Here is a 17,088-nt window from a genome sequence, read left to right as displayed (position 1 = left end):
ATCATATTAAATGTGTCTGCTATAAAAGCTAACAATCTAGGCCTCTGTTTTCTTATAAGCATTTTCTAAAGGAAACCATACAATAGTTGTTCTTTTGTTTCTGACTTATTTTGCCTCACAAATGTCCCACAGGTTCATTCACATCATTGCATGGCTCACAACTTTGTTCCTTTTTGTACTAGCACAATAGTCGATCATATGTAAACACCATGGTTCGCCAATATATTTCTCAGTTGGTGCATCCTTCAGCCACCTGCATTCATTAGGCATCATGTAAATGCCCAAAGTCCATAGTCTATCAACACTTTCAGTTTTAGGTAATTTCATTGCTCCCAAGAGAACAATAACCAATAAACACACCCTCACCAAATAGAAAATCCAGACTTCCCCTTAACTCTTGTCCTTGCCCCCACTATTTACTCCTGGTGTTGCCGGTATTTTCCTGTTAAACATAGCCCATAGCATGCAATAGCAGTTTCCCCCCTGTACCCTGGACTTAAACACTCTCTGTACATGAATCATACCTAGTTATCGCAAGAACTTATTTATATTTCTGCTGTTAATCAGAGGGACATATAGATCTGTACAACTCAAAGTGGTTCACACATCTAAATATGAGAACTATCATCATAAAGCTTCCGGAAGAAAATGTAGGGAATCATCTTCAAGATCTAGTAATAGGAGGTAGCTTCCTAAATGTTTCTGGGTTATTTTGCCTCACCAAATGTCCCACAGGTTCATTCACAGTGTTGCATGCCTCACAAATTTGTTCCTTTTTGTTGCAGCACAATATTTGATCATATGTGTACACCATTGTTTGCCAATTTACTTCTCAGTCAGGCTTTCCTTGTTACCTCCATTCATTGGGCCTCTTGTATAATGTCCAGAGTCAACAGTCCATCAACACTCTCAATTTTAGATAATTTCATTGTTCCCAAGAGAAGGATAACCAGTAAACAAACAGGAGAAAATCCAAACCTCCTTTTAACACTTGTCCCTCCCCCCATTATTTACCCCTAGTGTTGCTGTGGTACTTTTGATGTTTTCCTCTTAAAAATAGCCCATAGAATGCAATAGCAGTTTTCTCTCTATATCTTGAAATTATATGCTCTTTTACAATATTCATACCTTTACAGTAGTTTATGCAAGAACTTATTTATATTTGTTGTGTTAATCGGTGTGACAGTTGTGGGACACAACCCCTTTCAGTTATGTTCACCTTCAATGTGGTAATATTACTTATAGACCCACAGTGAACCGTCTTCGTTTCCATCTATTCCTTTACATTTAAATTCAACCTCATTAGCTAACCATTCACCATATCTAGATTCCATGTTTCTCTAAGTCCCCTATATTCTGAATTATAAGCCTCTGATTTACCTTTATCGTGGTCATAAAAGTGGAGTCATACATTATCTTTCTGTTTGTGTCTGACTTATTTTACTCAGCATTATGTCCTCAAGTTTCATCCATCTTTTCATGTGGTTCAGTACATCATTTTGTCTTACTATTGCATAATAGTCCATCGTATGTGTATCCCACATTTTGTTAATCCACTTGTCTGTTGATGGGCACTTGGATTGTTTCCATCTTTTGGCAATTGTGAATAATGCTGCTATGAACATCGGTGTGCAAATGTCTATCTTTGTCACTGCTTTCAGCTTTTCTGGGTATATACTGAGTAGTGGTATTGCCAGGTCATAGGGCAACTTGATGTTTAGTTTTCTTAGTAATTGCCAGACTGTCTTTCATAGCAACTGTACCATTATAAATTCCCACCAGCAGTGCATAAATGTCCTAATTTGTCCACATCCTCTCCAATATTTGTAGTTTCCTGTTGCTTAATAGCAGCCATTCTTACAGGTGTGAGGTGGCATCTCATTGGAGTCTTGATTTGCATTTGCCTTATAGCATGTACTTTTTAGCCATCCGTGTTTGCTCTTCAGAAAAATATCTATTTATATCTTTAGCCCATTTTATAATTGGGTTGTGTTTGTTCTTTTGTTATTGAGTTGTATGATTTCTTTATGTATATAAGATATCAAACCTTTATCTGATGTGTGATTTACAAATATTTTCTCCCATTGAGTTGGCTGCCTCTTCACCTTTTTGACAAAGTCTTTTGAGGCCCCAAAGCATTTGATTTTGAGGAGTTCTGATTTATCTATTTTTTTCTTCCGTTGCTTGTGCTTTGGGTGTAGAGTTTAGGAAGCTACTTTTTATTACTAGTTCTTGAAGATGCTTCCATACATTTTCTTGTAGGAGCTGTATGGTACTGATTCTAATATTTAGGTGTTTGATTCACTTTGAGTTAATTTTTGTTTCGGATGTAAGGGAAGAGCCCTCTTTTTATTCTTTTGGCTATTGATATCCACTTCTCCCATGCCTGTTTATTGAAAGGCTGTTTTGTCCCAGTTCAGTGGATTTAAGGGCCTTGTGAAAGATCATTTGACCACAATGTGGTGGTCTATTTCTGTGCTCTCAATTCAGTTCCATTGGTCAATACTTCTTTCTTTGTGCCAGTAACATGTTGTTTTGACTACTGTGGCTTTACAAAAAGTTTTAAAATCAGGAAGTGTTCATCCTCCCACTTTGTTCTTCTTTTTTAGGATGCTTTTCGCTATTCAGAATCTCTTTCCCTTCCAGATGAATTTGGTAACTAGCTTTTCCAAGTCTTCAAAGTAGGTTGTTGGAATTTTGACTGGTACTGCGTTGAATCAATTTTGGTAGAATTGACATCTTAACTACACTTAACCTTCCCATCCATGAGGAGGGAGTGTCTTTACACTTATTTAGATATTCTTTAATTTCTTTTAATAATGTTAAGAAAAATGTGACTGCTGTTAATATTATTATTGATAAGTCTTAGCATACAAACATATAAACATTCTTAACATGCAAACATTCTATACATGACTTACAATCAATGGCTCACAATATCATTACATAGTTGGGCTTCCCTTGTATGTGATGAGTTGCTTTTCTCTTGCTGCTTTCAAAATTCTCTTTTTCTCTTTGACATCTGAGAGTCTGATTAGTATGTGTCTTGGAGTATTTCTATTTGGATCTCTTCTGTTTGGGGTATGCTGTACTTCTTGGATCTATAATTTTATGTCTTTCATTAAGAGATGGAAAGTTTTCAGTGTGTCTGGTCACTGATGTAGCCCCAGCAATTGTTCTGTACTGTTCCTGGTTATTTACTAGCCGGTCTGGAGGACAAACTAAATTCTACACCTCACTAAGTTGCCATCTTGCCCCATCTCTCTCCATCTTTCACTTTCAGTCTATGTGTATCCTTGTGTCTAAAATGAGTATCTTGTAAACAATGTATAGCTGGATTATAGTTCTTAATCCATTCTGCCAATTTTTTCAACATTTTTTTATATTTATATTTTTACTTTTTTTGTATGCAGTAATGTAGGGGTCATAGTTCATTCTTTTTCCATGTGAGTATGCTGTTATTACAGCACCATTTGTTGATTTTTTTCTTTTCTTAGAAGTGCAGGGGCTGGGAATTGAACCCCGTTCTCCCACATGCAGGCAAGAATTCTACCACTGAACTACCCATGCACCCTTACCCCCCAATCCATATCTTTTAATTGGTAAATTTAGTCATGTAACATTTGAATTTAGTACTGTAAAGGCATTTCTTGAATCCATCATCTTATTCTTTGGATTTTATTTGTCAGATCTATATATCCTTTTCCCTCTTTCTCTTTTTATCCTGTAAGTTACCCCTACTTGTACTCTTTAATTCTTTGGCCCCACTCGAGATCTCCCTTTCCTGTCTTTTTTTTTTTTTTTTGCACCGGCAGAATTCTTTAGCATTTCTATGGGACCGGTCTGTTATTGACAGATTCTCTCAACATCTATATGTCTGTGAAAATTTTAATCTCTCCCTCAGTTTTGAATGATAGTTTGGCTGGATACAGAATTCTTGGCTGGAAGCCTTTATCTTTCAGGATCTTCATTATCATACCACTGTGTTCTCACCTCCATAGCCCCACTTGAGTAATCCAAACTCAGTCTTATGTGGTTTCCCTTGTATGTAGTAGATTTCAGGATTTTCTGCTTCTCTTAAACATTTGACAGACTGATTAGTGTGTGTGTCGGAGAAGGCCAGTTTGGTTTTATTCTATTTGGAGTTCATTGAGATTCCTTGATATGCATACTTATGTCCTTTAAAAGGGCTGGGAAGTTTTTCCCCATTATATCCTCCACTGATCTTCCTAGCCCTGTACTCTTCTCTTCTCCACCTGGCTCACTGATGATTCTTATATTTGTGCACCTTCTTTTTTCCATCATTTCTCTAATTTCCGGTTCAAAATTTTCCATCTTTTTTTTTTTTTTGCCATTTGCTCTTTTGTGTGTTGAAATCAATTGTCTTGTCTTCTGGTTCACTTATTCTTTCGTCTTTTAATCTGCTTTTGTGCGCCTCTAGTGTATTTTTTATTTTGCTATTTTTCTATTTATTCTTTCAAATACCTCTTCATGTTCTTCTATGGTCTTCTTGATCTGCTTTATGTCATTAGCCAATCCATGTGTTGTATTTAGTAGAGTTATATGAACATCTTTGATTAATTGTTCCAAAGTCTGTGTCTTCTCTGATGTTTTAATTTGGTCATTAGGCTGAGCTATATCTGTCTGCATCTTCATATGCTTAGTGATCTTCTGTTGCCTTTGGGACATGTAAATATCTTGATAGGCTTACTTTGAACATTGATTTCATTTAGTAGTCTAAAGCTTTGTATTTGCAGGATGAGTATGGAGAAGGGTGTTGGGTGGGGCACAACAATGTGTTGATGGGTTGTGGCACAGATATAGACCTGGGTTGGGGATGCTACACTAGTGCCTGTGAGTGTGCAGTGTGTTGTGGAAGGTTGTGCCGAAGTGGTGCTAGGGTGTAGAGGCAGAGTACAGCTCAGGGAAGCCTTGGCATGCAGGAGCAGGGTGCAGCGTTGGGGACACGGAAGTAGGGTGCAGTGGGAGGTGGATGGAGTCACCTGTGTGGATGCATGGGGGCTGGTGCATGGGTAGGATGTGGGTGGGTGCATGGGCCTGGGGGTTGTGGGTATCAGGGTGTGGGGTACAGGGTACAGAGATCAGGGCATAGGGAGGGCAGGGTGTGGGTATGTCCTTGTGCACGGGGAGGAGTCTAGGGGGGCTAGGATGTGGATGCATGAATATACAGGGGTGGCGCAGAAGTCGCGTGGCTTGTGGTGAATGTGCAGGGGCGGGGCACAAGTCGCAGGGTTTGCAGGATGTGGGTCAGAGGTGGGTGATGTTGTGCAGGGCCCTGGCGGAGGTGTGTAGGTGTGAGTGGGATGGGGCAGGGGTGCATGTGTGTGAAGGCAGGGACTATGTGGCTCAGATGCGCATGTGAACACCTGCCAGGTGTGGAACCAGGGTGCTTGTGCTCATGGGTGGGGTTAATTTGTGCACATGTGTGGGGCAGGGGTCAAGAGGTTGGTGCATGGATGTGTGTGTGCTTGGCGATGAGGACGTGGTTGTGCATGTGCGTGGCCCTGGTGTGCCCAGGTATGGGGACAGAGCCCTAGTATGCGTGTACGCAGAGTTCAGAGGCAGTGGGGCAGGGTTGCAGCTGTGTGGGCCGGGGGTGGGTGTGGCCTGGATTGCAGGTCAGTGCTTGCCATGAGCTGGGGGTGGGCATGGCAGGAGTGTATGTGTGTGCGGGTCTAGGGGGCTGGACTCTAATGTACACATGCACAGAACTCAGGGATGGGTGGGGTGGGTTGGGTTGCACGTGTGTATGGGCTTGGAGGCAGGTGTGGCCCAGATATGTAGGTGCCTCCCTGCAGAGAACAGGGAGGGGGAAGTGGGGGTTGAGGGGCTAGACGTGAATGCATGGTTCTGTGGAGGATTGGGGGAAGACTACATTTGTGTGGAGAGGTGGGTCGCATTGGGGCAGTTCTGCGTGCTGTGTGGAGGGTATTGAGTGGGGATGCGGGAGAGGGTCCAGTCAGGGGTGATACACAAATACTCCTCCTGACCTCCAGAACCATTGTTCTGGACAGTTTCTGCTTGTCTCGTTTTTCTGGGAGAGAAGTAAACCCGCAACTCCCTAGTCAGCCATTTCCCTGGAAGTCTTCCGTACCTATTTTTTTCTGTGAAGCTTTCTCTCATCTTAGTAGTTTGAATTAATAATTTGCCTGTCTGTATTCTGCTTGCATTTTATATCACATCCTTTTGCTAAATAACATTAATTTGTTTGCATGTGTGTCTTCCCACCAAATGTGGTTCTTGATAGTTGGGACATATTCATCTTGGTGGTCCTTGAGGCATAGTCATTGCTTCCACATACCATTAGTCCCTTATGAGCTGGGTCTTAAAGAATGAGGAAGGTAGTTATGACTGGGGTATGGGGTGTATTAGTGGGAGATGAAACTTTACAAATATGCTGACACCATCTTGTGACATCAAGGAATTTGGACTTTATTTTGTATGGGGGAGGTGTATTTTTGATTACTGACTTGTTTAGTTCCATATTTTATGAAGATAATTCTGAGTGCACAGTAGATAGTGTACTAGAAAGAGGAAAAGAGATTAGAGACAAGGAGAAGAGGTAAGAAACTGTTTTTTTGGTAATAAGAGATCGTATTTCAGCTGAGAAATATTCCAGTTCATACTTGAAAGATAGGTTTTATCATCATGTAACCGTTCCCTCCCTTCAATCCTAACTTCTCTTTCTGCTTGCTAAGTTAACAGATACAGTGTGTTTAAGGATACATAATAGCCACATGATTAGACTTGTACATATCTTCTGAACTTATATATACCTCCTCCTTAATATATTTCTTCCTTCAGGTTTATAGTTCCCTTCTGTTTAGTCCTACTTTCCTCACTTGTTTTGTGTCATTCTACTTTTTTTTTGTTTTTAATGTTTTTTTAAATTGTGGTGATACATATGTAATTAAAATATTTCCACATATATATAAAATTTGCCAGTTTTCAGAAAACAATTCAGTGGCATTACTTTTACAATATTGTGCTACTATTGTCACCTTTTAATACTAAAACTTTTTCTTCACCCAAAACAGAATTCTTGACCCATTAAGAATAACTCCTTATACCTCCTACCCCAGCCCATGGTAACCTCTAATCTATTTTTTGTCTCTATGAAGCTGCTTAGTCATTTAAGTTGATTCATCCTTTTCACCTGGCTTATTTCACTTAGCATACTGTTTTCAAGGCTCACTCCTATTGTAGCATGTATCACATTACATTTTAAGCCAGATGAAAGCCCTCAGGGCTTTCCTGCTGACTTTGCTTTGACTTGCCATTTAGAAATGTTATATATAGCTTTTATTAATTTAGACTAAAATTGAATATAAACAAGGCAGAAGAACTGCATTTGTATATACTGCAAAAATAGCATTTTTTCCTCCAAAAGTTTCTAAATTAATGAGTACCTTAAACATTTGTTGTTTTTTTTTCTAACCATTGTTCAACATTTAATGTGTATCAATGTGCAGTGAGGCAATGTGGGACAAACATTTTCTAATTGGGAAAGGAGATGAAGGCTGCTTTTAGTATATTAAGTTCCAGGGGGTTGTGTAGTTCAACTGGAGATACCTTACAAATACAGAGTTGTAAAGAGGTTGAAAGAGTAGACTAAAGAGCGGAAGGAATCTAAATAAAAATGGTAACTGAAGTCTGTGATTCAATGAGTTTGTGCAGTTGATAAAGAACTCTCTAGGAATTGTAGGTAGAAATAGAATGAAATATTTTGCTCTTTTGGTCTTTGTGACAGGTCTTTTGGTCAAGCATCTGGTGCATCAGACTGGTAAAGCCAGATGAAATTTTTGGGTTGACTCAGGGAAAGGGTCATTGGAGACTTGAGACTATTCCAAGTACTGCAGAGTAAAGTAAGATTAGAGGGCTATGAGACAAGTTTAGGAACTGGAGCACTATGTAATTGAAAAAAGATTTTATGAAGGATGAGCAAAATGGAAGAAAAAGAGAAATTGTAATGTTAAGTGACATTATAGAATGACATGTATGTGTGTTATATATATATATATATATATATATATATATATATATATATATATTCCATTAATTTCTAACATTAGTTTTAGTTAGTATAAGACTAATACAAGTGAATGACAGACTAATTGTTGTTGGATGAGACTTGTATAATATAATATGTGCTCTTTTAGGCTTAATGAGTTTTTTCCATACAGTAATTAAAATACATTTATTTAAAAAGGAAAGAAATATAGGACATAATTCCAAGGAAATTTTTGTATTAAAAATGACATTTTTTTAACTTAAATTTGAAAGGATTTCACTTAATACCTGAATAACAAGGAAATTCACAATTAAGGGTGAAATCTTATCTATATCACCTTACAATTTCTAATTACATTATTTTAAGCTTTTATCTTTTAAACCATGGTTACAGAATTATTATATAGCATATAGTGAAGGCATAACCTTACCATATTCAGCTGTACTTTTGGTTTAATTCTCTATAACTTCAAAACAGTATTGTAATATGAAACAATAGGATTATTTTTACTCTGATGAAAACAAGAACCAGACTGTGTATTTTTCTAAAGAACTCACTCCTAATGAGCAAAAGTTCAATGTTACATAGTTTGAAAATCCTGCCTAATATTAAAACTTGAGTTTTTCTTTAACTACAGCTTAACTATATCTTAATATCTTAATATTTTGAATATATATGTGTTTCAGGACACTGAATTTACAAATTTGGAGGATATTCTAAATACAACATAAAAATAAATAAGATCTTTAAGTAAATAACTTCCAAATCATTCCCTTTGTGCACTGAAGCAGTTTTCTGAAGACTGAAAGTTCTGCTTGTTTTCAAAAGTTAATGATTGTTTTATATGCAATTGAGGTTCTGTTTTCTTTCTAAACGTTCCTTTACTAATTTTTCCAAAGAGAAAAGATGTTCATCTGCATCTTCTGGCACAAGATTCCTAATAGAATTTGCAAGTTCAAAAAGATATTCCGTATTTTTTCCACTTGGACCAGCTGCATTAAAAATTTGTTCCGCGATGTCTTCCAGAGGGGCGGGACCAAGATAATTAGGATTATCACATGTTCCAATATATAGCAACACACTAAATGGTTTTGTGGTAGGATCTTTTGGATAAAAAATGACTGTTGTGGTCCTGTAACCTCCTTTCTCTCTGAAATCAAGATATGCTTTTACTTCTTCTTCCTTTCCTGCTGGAAGTCTGTAAGCAACACCCCATACAGAACCCTGTGGAAAAATGAAAATAATGCATCAGTTAGCATTTACAAGGTTAATTAAAATAGATGAAGATATGTTGGGATCTAGGAAGATATCTTGTATATTATTCCTACTGTGGTTTTGCTTCACTTAAAGTGCACTGAAGAGGTACTTACAAAATAATAAAGGAAAGTGGCATTTTAAATGATTTATTTTGAATAATTTCTTTGTGTAATATGCACTGTTAGGATATTTATCTTTGCTTACATTTTTAAAATTAGGCTTTTTTCTTCTTAATAGGAATGAAATGAAAAATACTAGATTTTATTAAAAATATAGTTCTAAAGCTTTAAACACATAAACATGTTATTTATGGTGTAGGAACATTGTAGGGAACCCTTGGGGACTATCTGGATGTCAGTCTTGGGGTGCTGGCTGGGAGAGCTTTGTTTCCCCATCCCCCTTCAGCCAGAGCTGATGGTCACTTTTATCCTTTTACATATTGGGTGTTTCCTTGTATGAAGAAAGGGTTCTGTGTTTTAAAAGCTCTGTAATAAAACAATCAATTACTAGTCTGTAGATTTATTTTATCTTGTTCCTTTCTTAATTGCTCATTAAATATCCCTTGTAAATTACAGCATCCAGAAGGCAACCTCTTTTGTCAAGTGAATCCATGAACAAAGTGTCAGTAAAAACAATGTACTTTGACTACAGAGAACTTAAATTGGGATTTTTTTTAGTATTAATAAAATAACTGTGCTATAAACAAGATTTATGGTTTATAATACAGATTTAATAGATAATCTTTAATTATTAAACATTAGGTTGCTAAGCAAGTTCTTGAATGAATTAAGATTCTATAAAAACAAATACCTATAACCAAAGTGTTTATTTAATGTTTTAATTAGGGGTTATAATTACAGTTTGAAGCCTTTTTAAACACATGCTTTTCCTAGTGTAAATTATGAAAGCACTTCCTAATCTATACTTTTATGTATCTGCTATTGCTTGCTGCTTGACTTTTGCAAGTCAAAGTACTTTGCTTGCAAAGTTAAATCTTTAATTTCCCAAAATAAATTTTTGAATCCTGATGTCCCAGTAAAATGATTGAAAATATTTAAGAAACTAAAAAAAAAATTTTTTGGGGGGTGCGTGAAAAAGGTTTTATTTTTTGGTGCTTTAAACCTCCTTAAAAAGCATACTATAACAGGTGTTATGGATAAAATTAGACACTAAAGAAGGAATTTCTGACTGGCATTTCTGCTGAATGATTAGACCTCTAGCAAATATGGATAGAGATTTAAGGGTTCCATTTGATTATTAATGCTAACCTGAAACTGTCTGGGACTATCTCCAGTAATACTAAAGGGAATTGCAAAATTCTCAGTCAACAAACTCCTTTAGGAAGAAAAGAAGTTATATGCCATTTGGTTTCATTTTGTTGTCTATCCTGCATCCTGCATCCTGCATCTGTAGCTTTGTCCCATAGGCCTCATTTTCCAAAGACATGAAAATAAAAATAAAAATACAAAGAGGAGTTCTAGACTTAGGATAGTTCAAGTTCTCTATTATGACTTAATAAAATTTCATTGGTCATTAAAAGTGAGAAGCATCTTTTCACATTTTATATGATTAAAGACTTATACGAAAAGAATATACCATACCCCAGGATCTTCAACAAGAGTCACAACTCTTCCAGGCTGTTTAAAAAAAGAAAATAATTTTTTTTTCTGAATTAAAGTTCATTAAGTAACTGAGAGAGATTTAGCAATTTATTGTTGATATAAAATATTTTAACTACATTAAGTAGTTGTTTTTTATGTTAAAGTTTAAATTGAAGTGAGAAAATCTATCTTGGCCATTTAAAAAGATTTCCATCAATTTCTATAAGGTATAATATGTTCATTAAAATGGCTATATTGGTGCCTGCTCATGCAATAAAATAAAATAAAACAAAAATGGACATACTGTATCTAAAATTAAAGGCAAATTGAAGCAGCAACTAAATAGAAGTTCTGGTCATTTTCTTCCTCTTGCGGAAAAAAGATTGTTATAGTTTTTATTAGAGACCAGGTGCTTTCCTTTAGGGAAGTGGTTCTGAAACAGGAGTACAGCTCAAAATTACTTGGAGGGCTTGATAAATACACACTGCTAGTCTAGACCTTTAGGGTTTCTGATTGTGTAGGCCTAGTTTTGTCTGAGAATTTGCATTTGGCACAAGTTCCCAGGTAATTCTAATGACACTGGTTTGGGAATCACACTTGGAGAAGCACTGCTATCCCGGCATGCTAAGGATCTCAAGTGCAAGAGAATAATGAGTGATTTATACTTCTGATGTTATGAAATGCCCTAACTTTTCTGTTATGGTATGCCTCTGGTTAGGCCTCTTTCCTTTTTCATATTAATAAATGAACTTCACATTGCCCTGTCTAGGGTTTAATATTAGAACTGGCCTATTCATATATTTACTTGTATACAGAACAGTTAGACCACATCACTTCTAGGCAAATTTATTTTTCCATCTTGATTTTAACTCAGGTTAGTTAAAAGTTACTTAGGTAACAAGATGTTCTTATTAAAAGAAAAATGTAGTATGAAAATAAGCTTGACTTTATATCATTCAAGTTGAGAATGGAATGAGATATTAAGCCAAAACAAACTGTTTTCTTATTTTAAAGACTGAAAAAATAATCTCTGTAAGTTGAAAGCCTTAAAGAAAGTCCAGACTTGGAATATTTCATAATTTTAAGCCACAAAGGTTACTTAAACCAGTGACTGTAGGCTTTTCTGCATGCCAAAGGCTATGTATCTGTCTGCTGACATAATTGGTGAGAATGCTGAATTGTAAGCCACAATTTTACCTTTTTGTATACTCCTTGTCTGGCACACGGTAAGCACAAATCGTTCAGATATTCGTGTCTCATCTTTGTTACTATTTTCTTCCAGTCTTTGCCTATATGTATAGATATTCCATATGATGGAACATAAGGGATTTTGGATTATGATTTCTCATTTAGTTAAATTTTTCAGTTTTACTCTCATACATTTTAGTAGTTGCAAATATTCTATCATTGATAACTATAAACATTCCTGCTTTGTTAGATATTTAGATTTGACTTGTTTTCTATTTGTTAATGCTACAGTATGTGTTGATAAATACTGTCATATTTCAGTTTTGAAGTGAATTAGCTATTTATTGAATGCCTACTGTGTAGAGAAGATAAAGCTTTAATTTTTACTTCCAAGATTTTATAATTATGGAATATAGACTAACATGTGAAATAAGTAGTTTATAGTATTTGTAAAGTGCTTAAGAATTCTGGGTATTAGGTGACTAGAAAGGAAGACAGAATTCTGGTAAAAGGGCACCATGACTCATGATTCATTAGTGAGGGCCTGGAGGCAGGACTATGCTGAGCAGTGTGTCCCACTTTAGCAGAGGGTCCCCACATGTTGGGGAGACAATTCAGAGAGATGAATGGAGAAATAGGGTCGAGTCAGATTTCAACAGCCAAAGAGGTAGTTGAAATTAGGGGCCAATGCAAAATAAGAAACCACTGATAGTTGAGGAAAACTGGAAGGAAAGAGCTTCTGGTGGCTGAACAGCAGGTGACTGACATGATAAAATAAGTGTTTGGGGGAGATTAGGTTGGTAAAGCATGTAATACCCAGGAGTGGAAAAAGGAAGATGCAGAGTAAGAAAAGTTAGTGGTCCAAATAAGGTCTGGGCTCCACCTCTCCTTGCCTCTCCAGCCATCAATTCTTGGCAGTTGTCTTCTGAGTATCTTTTGAATCTAGTTTCTCTTTGTCCTTCTGTAGTCTCTTTAGGAATCTCCTTGCCTTTCTGCTCTTAGTTTCACTTCTCTCTAGTCAGTTCTCTCTGTGGCCCCAGAATGATTTTTCAGTATAAAAATTGGGCCAGTAACTACTGTGCTTCAGATTCTACAGGGTTGTGATATTCCACAGGAAAAATAAAATTTCCTGAGCATGACAACTATAAATCTCACTTCTTAACATTTTCTCACTCAAGCTGTACTGTATTTATAACTCTTAAAACCTTCATACCTTTGAATATGCTGGTGACTAGTGTGGAACGCTATTCCCCCTTTTATGTCCCTGAGAAACTCTCCTTCCACTCCTTGCATAAATCCTTGGCTGACATCTAGGGGCGTCAGCATTTGCTTCTCCTGAACTTTCTTTGCTCCTTTTATTGTATCCTTTTATAGCACCTCTCACCTACTTATGTACATAGTACTAATTGGCGAGGGGAGGGTTATGAAGTCCTGGACTTGGGTGGTAGCAGTTAGAAAAGAAAAAAAGGCAAGGAGTATGCAGTAAGTCATTTTAAGGGAAACTAAATGGGACCAGATCCTGTGTCTATTTATACAGAAATGGAATAATATTGGCATTACTGATACATTAACTTGAAAATAGTTTGTAAAACTTAAGCTCTTTGCCCCGACAATATGTTACTGAGAAACAATGTGAAATTGTAAATGCATGGTTTTTTTTTTGTCAAACTGAAAAAGGGGATCTTCCAAATTGACTGGGATTCAAGGATGTTGTGAATATTTGAGCAATGATGGGTGTTTAACTGGGTAATGAGTAATGTTTCTGATCTCGAAAAGTTAGGGATTTAGTAATATTCATGATCATCTTTTGAATTAAAATGTTTCCTTTTTGAAATTATATTACCTTTGATGCTTGAAAAATCTTAATTTTGGTGAGAAACTGCCAGTTTTGATATATAAAAGAGATGCTTAAACTTTGGAAGAAATTAAAGCTTAATGAAGTTAAAAAGAAAGCAAAATTTAATAAAGATCAATATTTTCCCCACAAATGTCACTTAGCACTGTGTGAAAATAAGCCAAAAACTTGTTTAGTAATATCACATTTTATATGTTAATGAGAAGGCATTTCTGATGACTAATTTACTAGGGACATATGTTGCTATAAAAAAAAACAGTCCTATATAGCATATATGCCATCTTTCCAATTTGTTGGATATTTCTGTAGCCTTGTGTGTTCAGACACTTAACATTTATATAAAGTTGGCAACCCATTATAAAAAAAAGTGAAATAAAATTATGATTTCTTTTCAGTTTTTAAAAACTAAAGAGTGTATTTAAAAAATGTAAATTACAGGTTCTTTTATGTAGTTTTCCTTTAATTTGCTATGATAGATTCTTTAAATAAAAGTAAGTATAAAATATCATTGTGGTTTTTTTCCCCTGACTTTGTTATATTTTAGTGAATTTAAGTATAAGTACATACTGGCTTGCATAGTTCCTTTCTCCTTGCAAAGAATCACGAACTGTTGTATTAACCTCACAGTTTCTTGTAATCAGTCTCCTCTGACATTGTACATATCTTGATGTGCTATGTACAGACACATTATTTTGTTTGAGACTAGAGTAACAAAATATGCTATTATAACCATATACATAATTATTTAACATTTAAACATTAAAATTGGAACTTGGGCTAAAGTTTTTTTTTCAGAGTGGCAATTTTAAGTGTCCATATCAAAACTGACAATTCAAAAGCATTTTATTTAACTTAGTTTTTTAAAGCCTTGAATATTGTTTTATAACATTCTTGGAGATACTTTGGTCATGAACTTTGTGTTGGCCTGTAAGTATGCATTTGCCCAAAGTCAGTCCTCCCCTTTTCACTCATTATATCCAATATCTCAGAAGGTCAGTATTGTCTTTATAGAAACCTCTTAATTGACCAACTCTAATTGCTGTAGAATGGCTTCTAACTCAGGTTTTTTTTTATGACTAATCCTCTGTCCCTTTTTTTGAGCAGGCACAAACTGCTCTAGAGTCTTTATCTCTCTTTTTCATGACTGCAGGTATTTCTTTGGAATTAACCCCTAGTTCTTCCCACATTTGATTTCTATCATTTTAGATTTTGTGCTTTGGGGCCAATATTCATTCCTTCTTTAGAAACACAATAATCATATAAATCTTCAGAGTATTTCAGAGAACATATAAGCAAAGTACATTTTGTAACTATTCCAGAAGTTGGAAGTTTAACTAAAACAAGTGTCCAGGACAGCCAAATTATTAATCACCCAAAACGTAGTTTTGCTTAGGAATTAAAGTTTGTTGTTTTGTATCCAGTGCAAGGCTGATCTGCACAATAATTCTGCTAATTACAAATATATTGAGATGAATATCTTGGTATGACTGACTGAAAAACGAATCAAAGAACTTAAATTTCACATTCTTAATTAAGAATGGACGTCGAGGAGATAACATTAAAAAAATGATGGCTATAGTAATGGGTTTGGTAGTGTTACTTAACACGCCGGGGACGACTTTTAACTTCGCTAGTAACTGACAACCAAAGTGATCAAAGTAAGCTCCTTAATAACTAGAGAGAATTTTGGAAATTAGTGTTTCTGTGACCTTAGATGTTATAAAATAAAGCATTTGGAAAGGTTTAAAGAAACATCGGAAATAAACTAATGAAAAGTCTGAAATCCAGAAATGCCAACAAATTTAATTGCTAAAACACTGCATTTGTAAGTTGATTTTCATGGTGTCACGATATTCATCCCCCGCCCCCGCGCCCGTTCAGCCTTTTTTTTTTTTTTTTTTTTTTTTTTAATGGCAGAGGTTGCCAAGGAATGGGTTCCCTCCCCAGGACGTAAGCCGTTTGTGAACTAGTGTGCCCGTGCTCGCCGGTCTTGCCTCCACAGGAAACCGTAACCACCAGCCACTTAAATGGCTTCGGAAGGAGTACCTTTTATTTGGCAGGGCAAGTGGCTGAGGAAGGTGCACAGCGTGAAACGCTCCCCATCTCGACCGCATGTGCTCGGTTCCCATGACGCGTAGGAGAGTGGGTTGGTCGCGCACCGCAGGGCCAGGAGTTGGAGAGCGTTACTCGCGGGAAATGATCCCACGGGGGTGGGGTTTGCTGGCGCCTCACCTTGCCTGGTATCCCGCGGTGGTCCGTGCTGCCCTGCCAGAAGCGCCTGCTGTAGCCCGTGATGCGCCCCACCAGCTTGTCCTGATAGGGGAAGTCCACCTTCCAGATCAGGGACCCGTAACCAAAAACCCACATCCTTTCCCAGCTCTGCTGCCGCTTAGTCCCTTTGCTGTGGTCTAAGCCGTGCCCGCAGGGCAAGATGTCTTAGCCGGCTGCGCGTGCGCATGTGCGACATCCGCCCTGATACTTAGGTCGCAAAGCATACTGGGACTTGTAGTTCGAAGAACGTTTTCCCGCTGTCGCAATCGGCATTATTTCATTTCCTTGAACTTTCCTTTATCTGCACCCTCTTTAAACAGCTTGTTCTGTGGTACGCGTGTGCATGAACTACAATTCCCACAACCCTTTCCGGAGATTTGTAACTCTTAAGAGTTGCGTGCCTTTTTCTGACGTAGGAGGGGAAGGAGGCGAGAACAGAACTGGCTGGTCCTGTTCCAATACTGAGAAGCGACATATGAGCATGGCAGTTGGCATGTAGAAAGATATTTTGTTCTATTTTGAAGCTTTGATTTCTGCCCATGTTGCAGCGGCCAGAGGAGTGCAAACCGAAAATATAGTCCGTATTTGACTTTTTACAACAGTTTTTCTTTTTTTTTTCCTGCCTTGCAAATAAAAGCAGAATATTGACAAATTTTAACACCTGTGAAAGACCTACTATTTCAGTGAGAGATGTTTATATATTTAATTTTACGTGCAGAACGACCTTATTCATCATTAGTATTCTCAGTGATTCACTCAGAAAAAATCGCAGGCTCATGGGCAGACTTTGGAAAAGGAACCTCCTGAAATTGTATGCGCAATTTGGGGTGCATGTATGTCTTTCTGGGGAAATTTTTCTAGTTTCATAAAGCCAGGTTTTTTCA

At 36.8% G+C, this 17,088-nt stretch overlaps 2 protein-coding genes across 4 annotated transcripts in view; one reads left to right on the top strand and one right to left on the bottom strand.

Moving 5' to 3' along the window:
* The window catches only part of ASB3 (ankyrin repeat and SOCS box containing 3), a 173,761-nt gene that overhangs the window by 34,363 nt on the left and 122,310 nt on the right, over positions 1 to 17,088 (top strand). The window lies entirely within an intron of this gene.
* Positions 8,184 to 16,406, bottom strand: CHAC2 (ChaC glutathione specific gamma-glutamylcyclotransferase 2). Of its 2 annotated transcripts, XM_077134209.1 has the most exons (3): positions 16,166 to 16,406; positions 10,891 to 10,926; positions 8,185 to 9,256 (listed from the first exon to the last, which is right to left on the bottom strand). In XM_077134209.1, the coding sequence occupies exons 1-3, from the start codon at positions 16,298 to 16,300 to the stop codon at positions 8,873 to 8,875; spliced, it is 555 nt and encodes a 184-aa protein (XP_076990324.1). In that variant the 5' UTR covers positions 16,301 to 16,406; the 3' UTR covers positions 8,185 to 8,872. The 2 variants fall into 2 exon arrangements, with proteins under 2 accessions (XP_076990325.1, XP_076990324.1); XM_077134210.1 differs by lacking the exon at positions 10,891 to 10,926 and having other exon boundaries at positions 8,184 to 9,256.

This window comes from Tamandua tetradactyla, chromosome 17 (assembly GCF_023851605.1).
Source record: "Tamandua tetradactyla isolate mTamTet1 chromosome 17, mTamTet1.pri, whole genome shotgun sequence".
NCBI classification, from domain to species: Eukaryota; Metazoa; Chordata; class Mammalia; order Pilosa; family Myrmecophagidae; genus Tamandua; species Tamandua tetradactyla.
The sequence above is the reverse complement of the archived record's forward strand: the minus strand, read 5'-3'. Positions and strand labels throughout refer to the sequence as shown.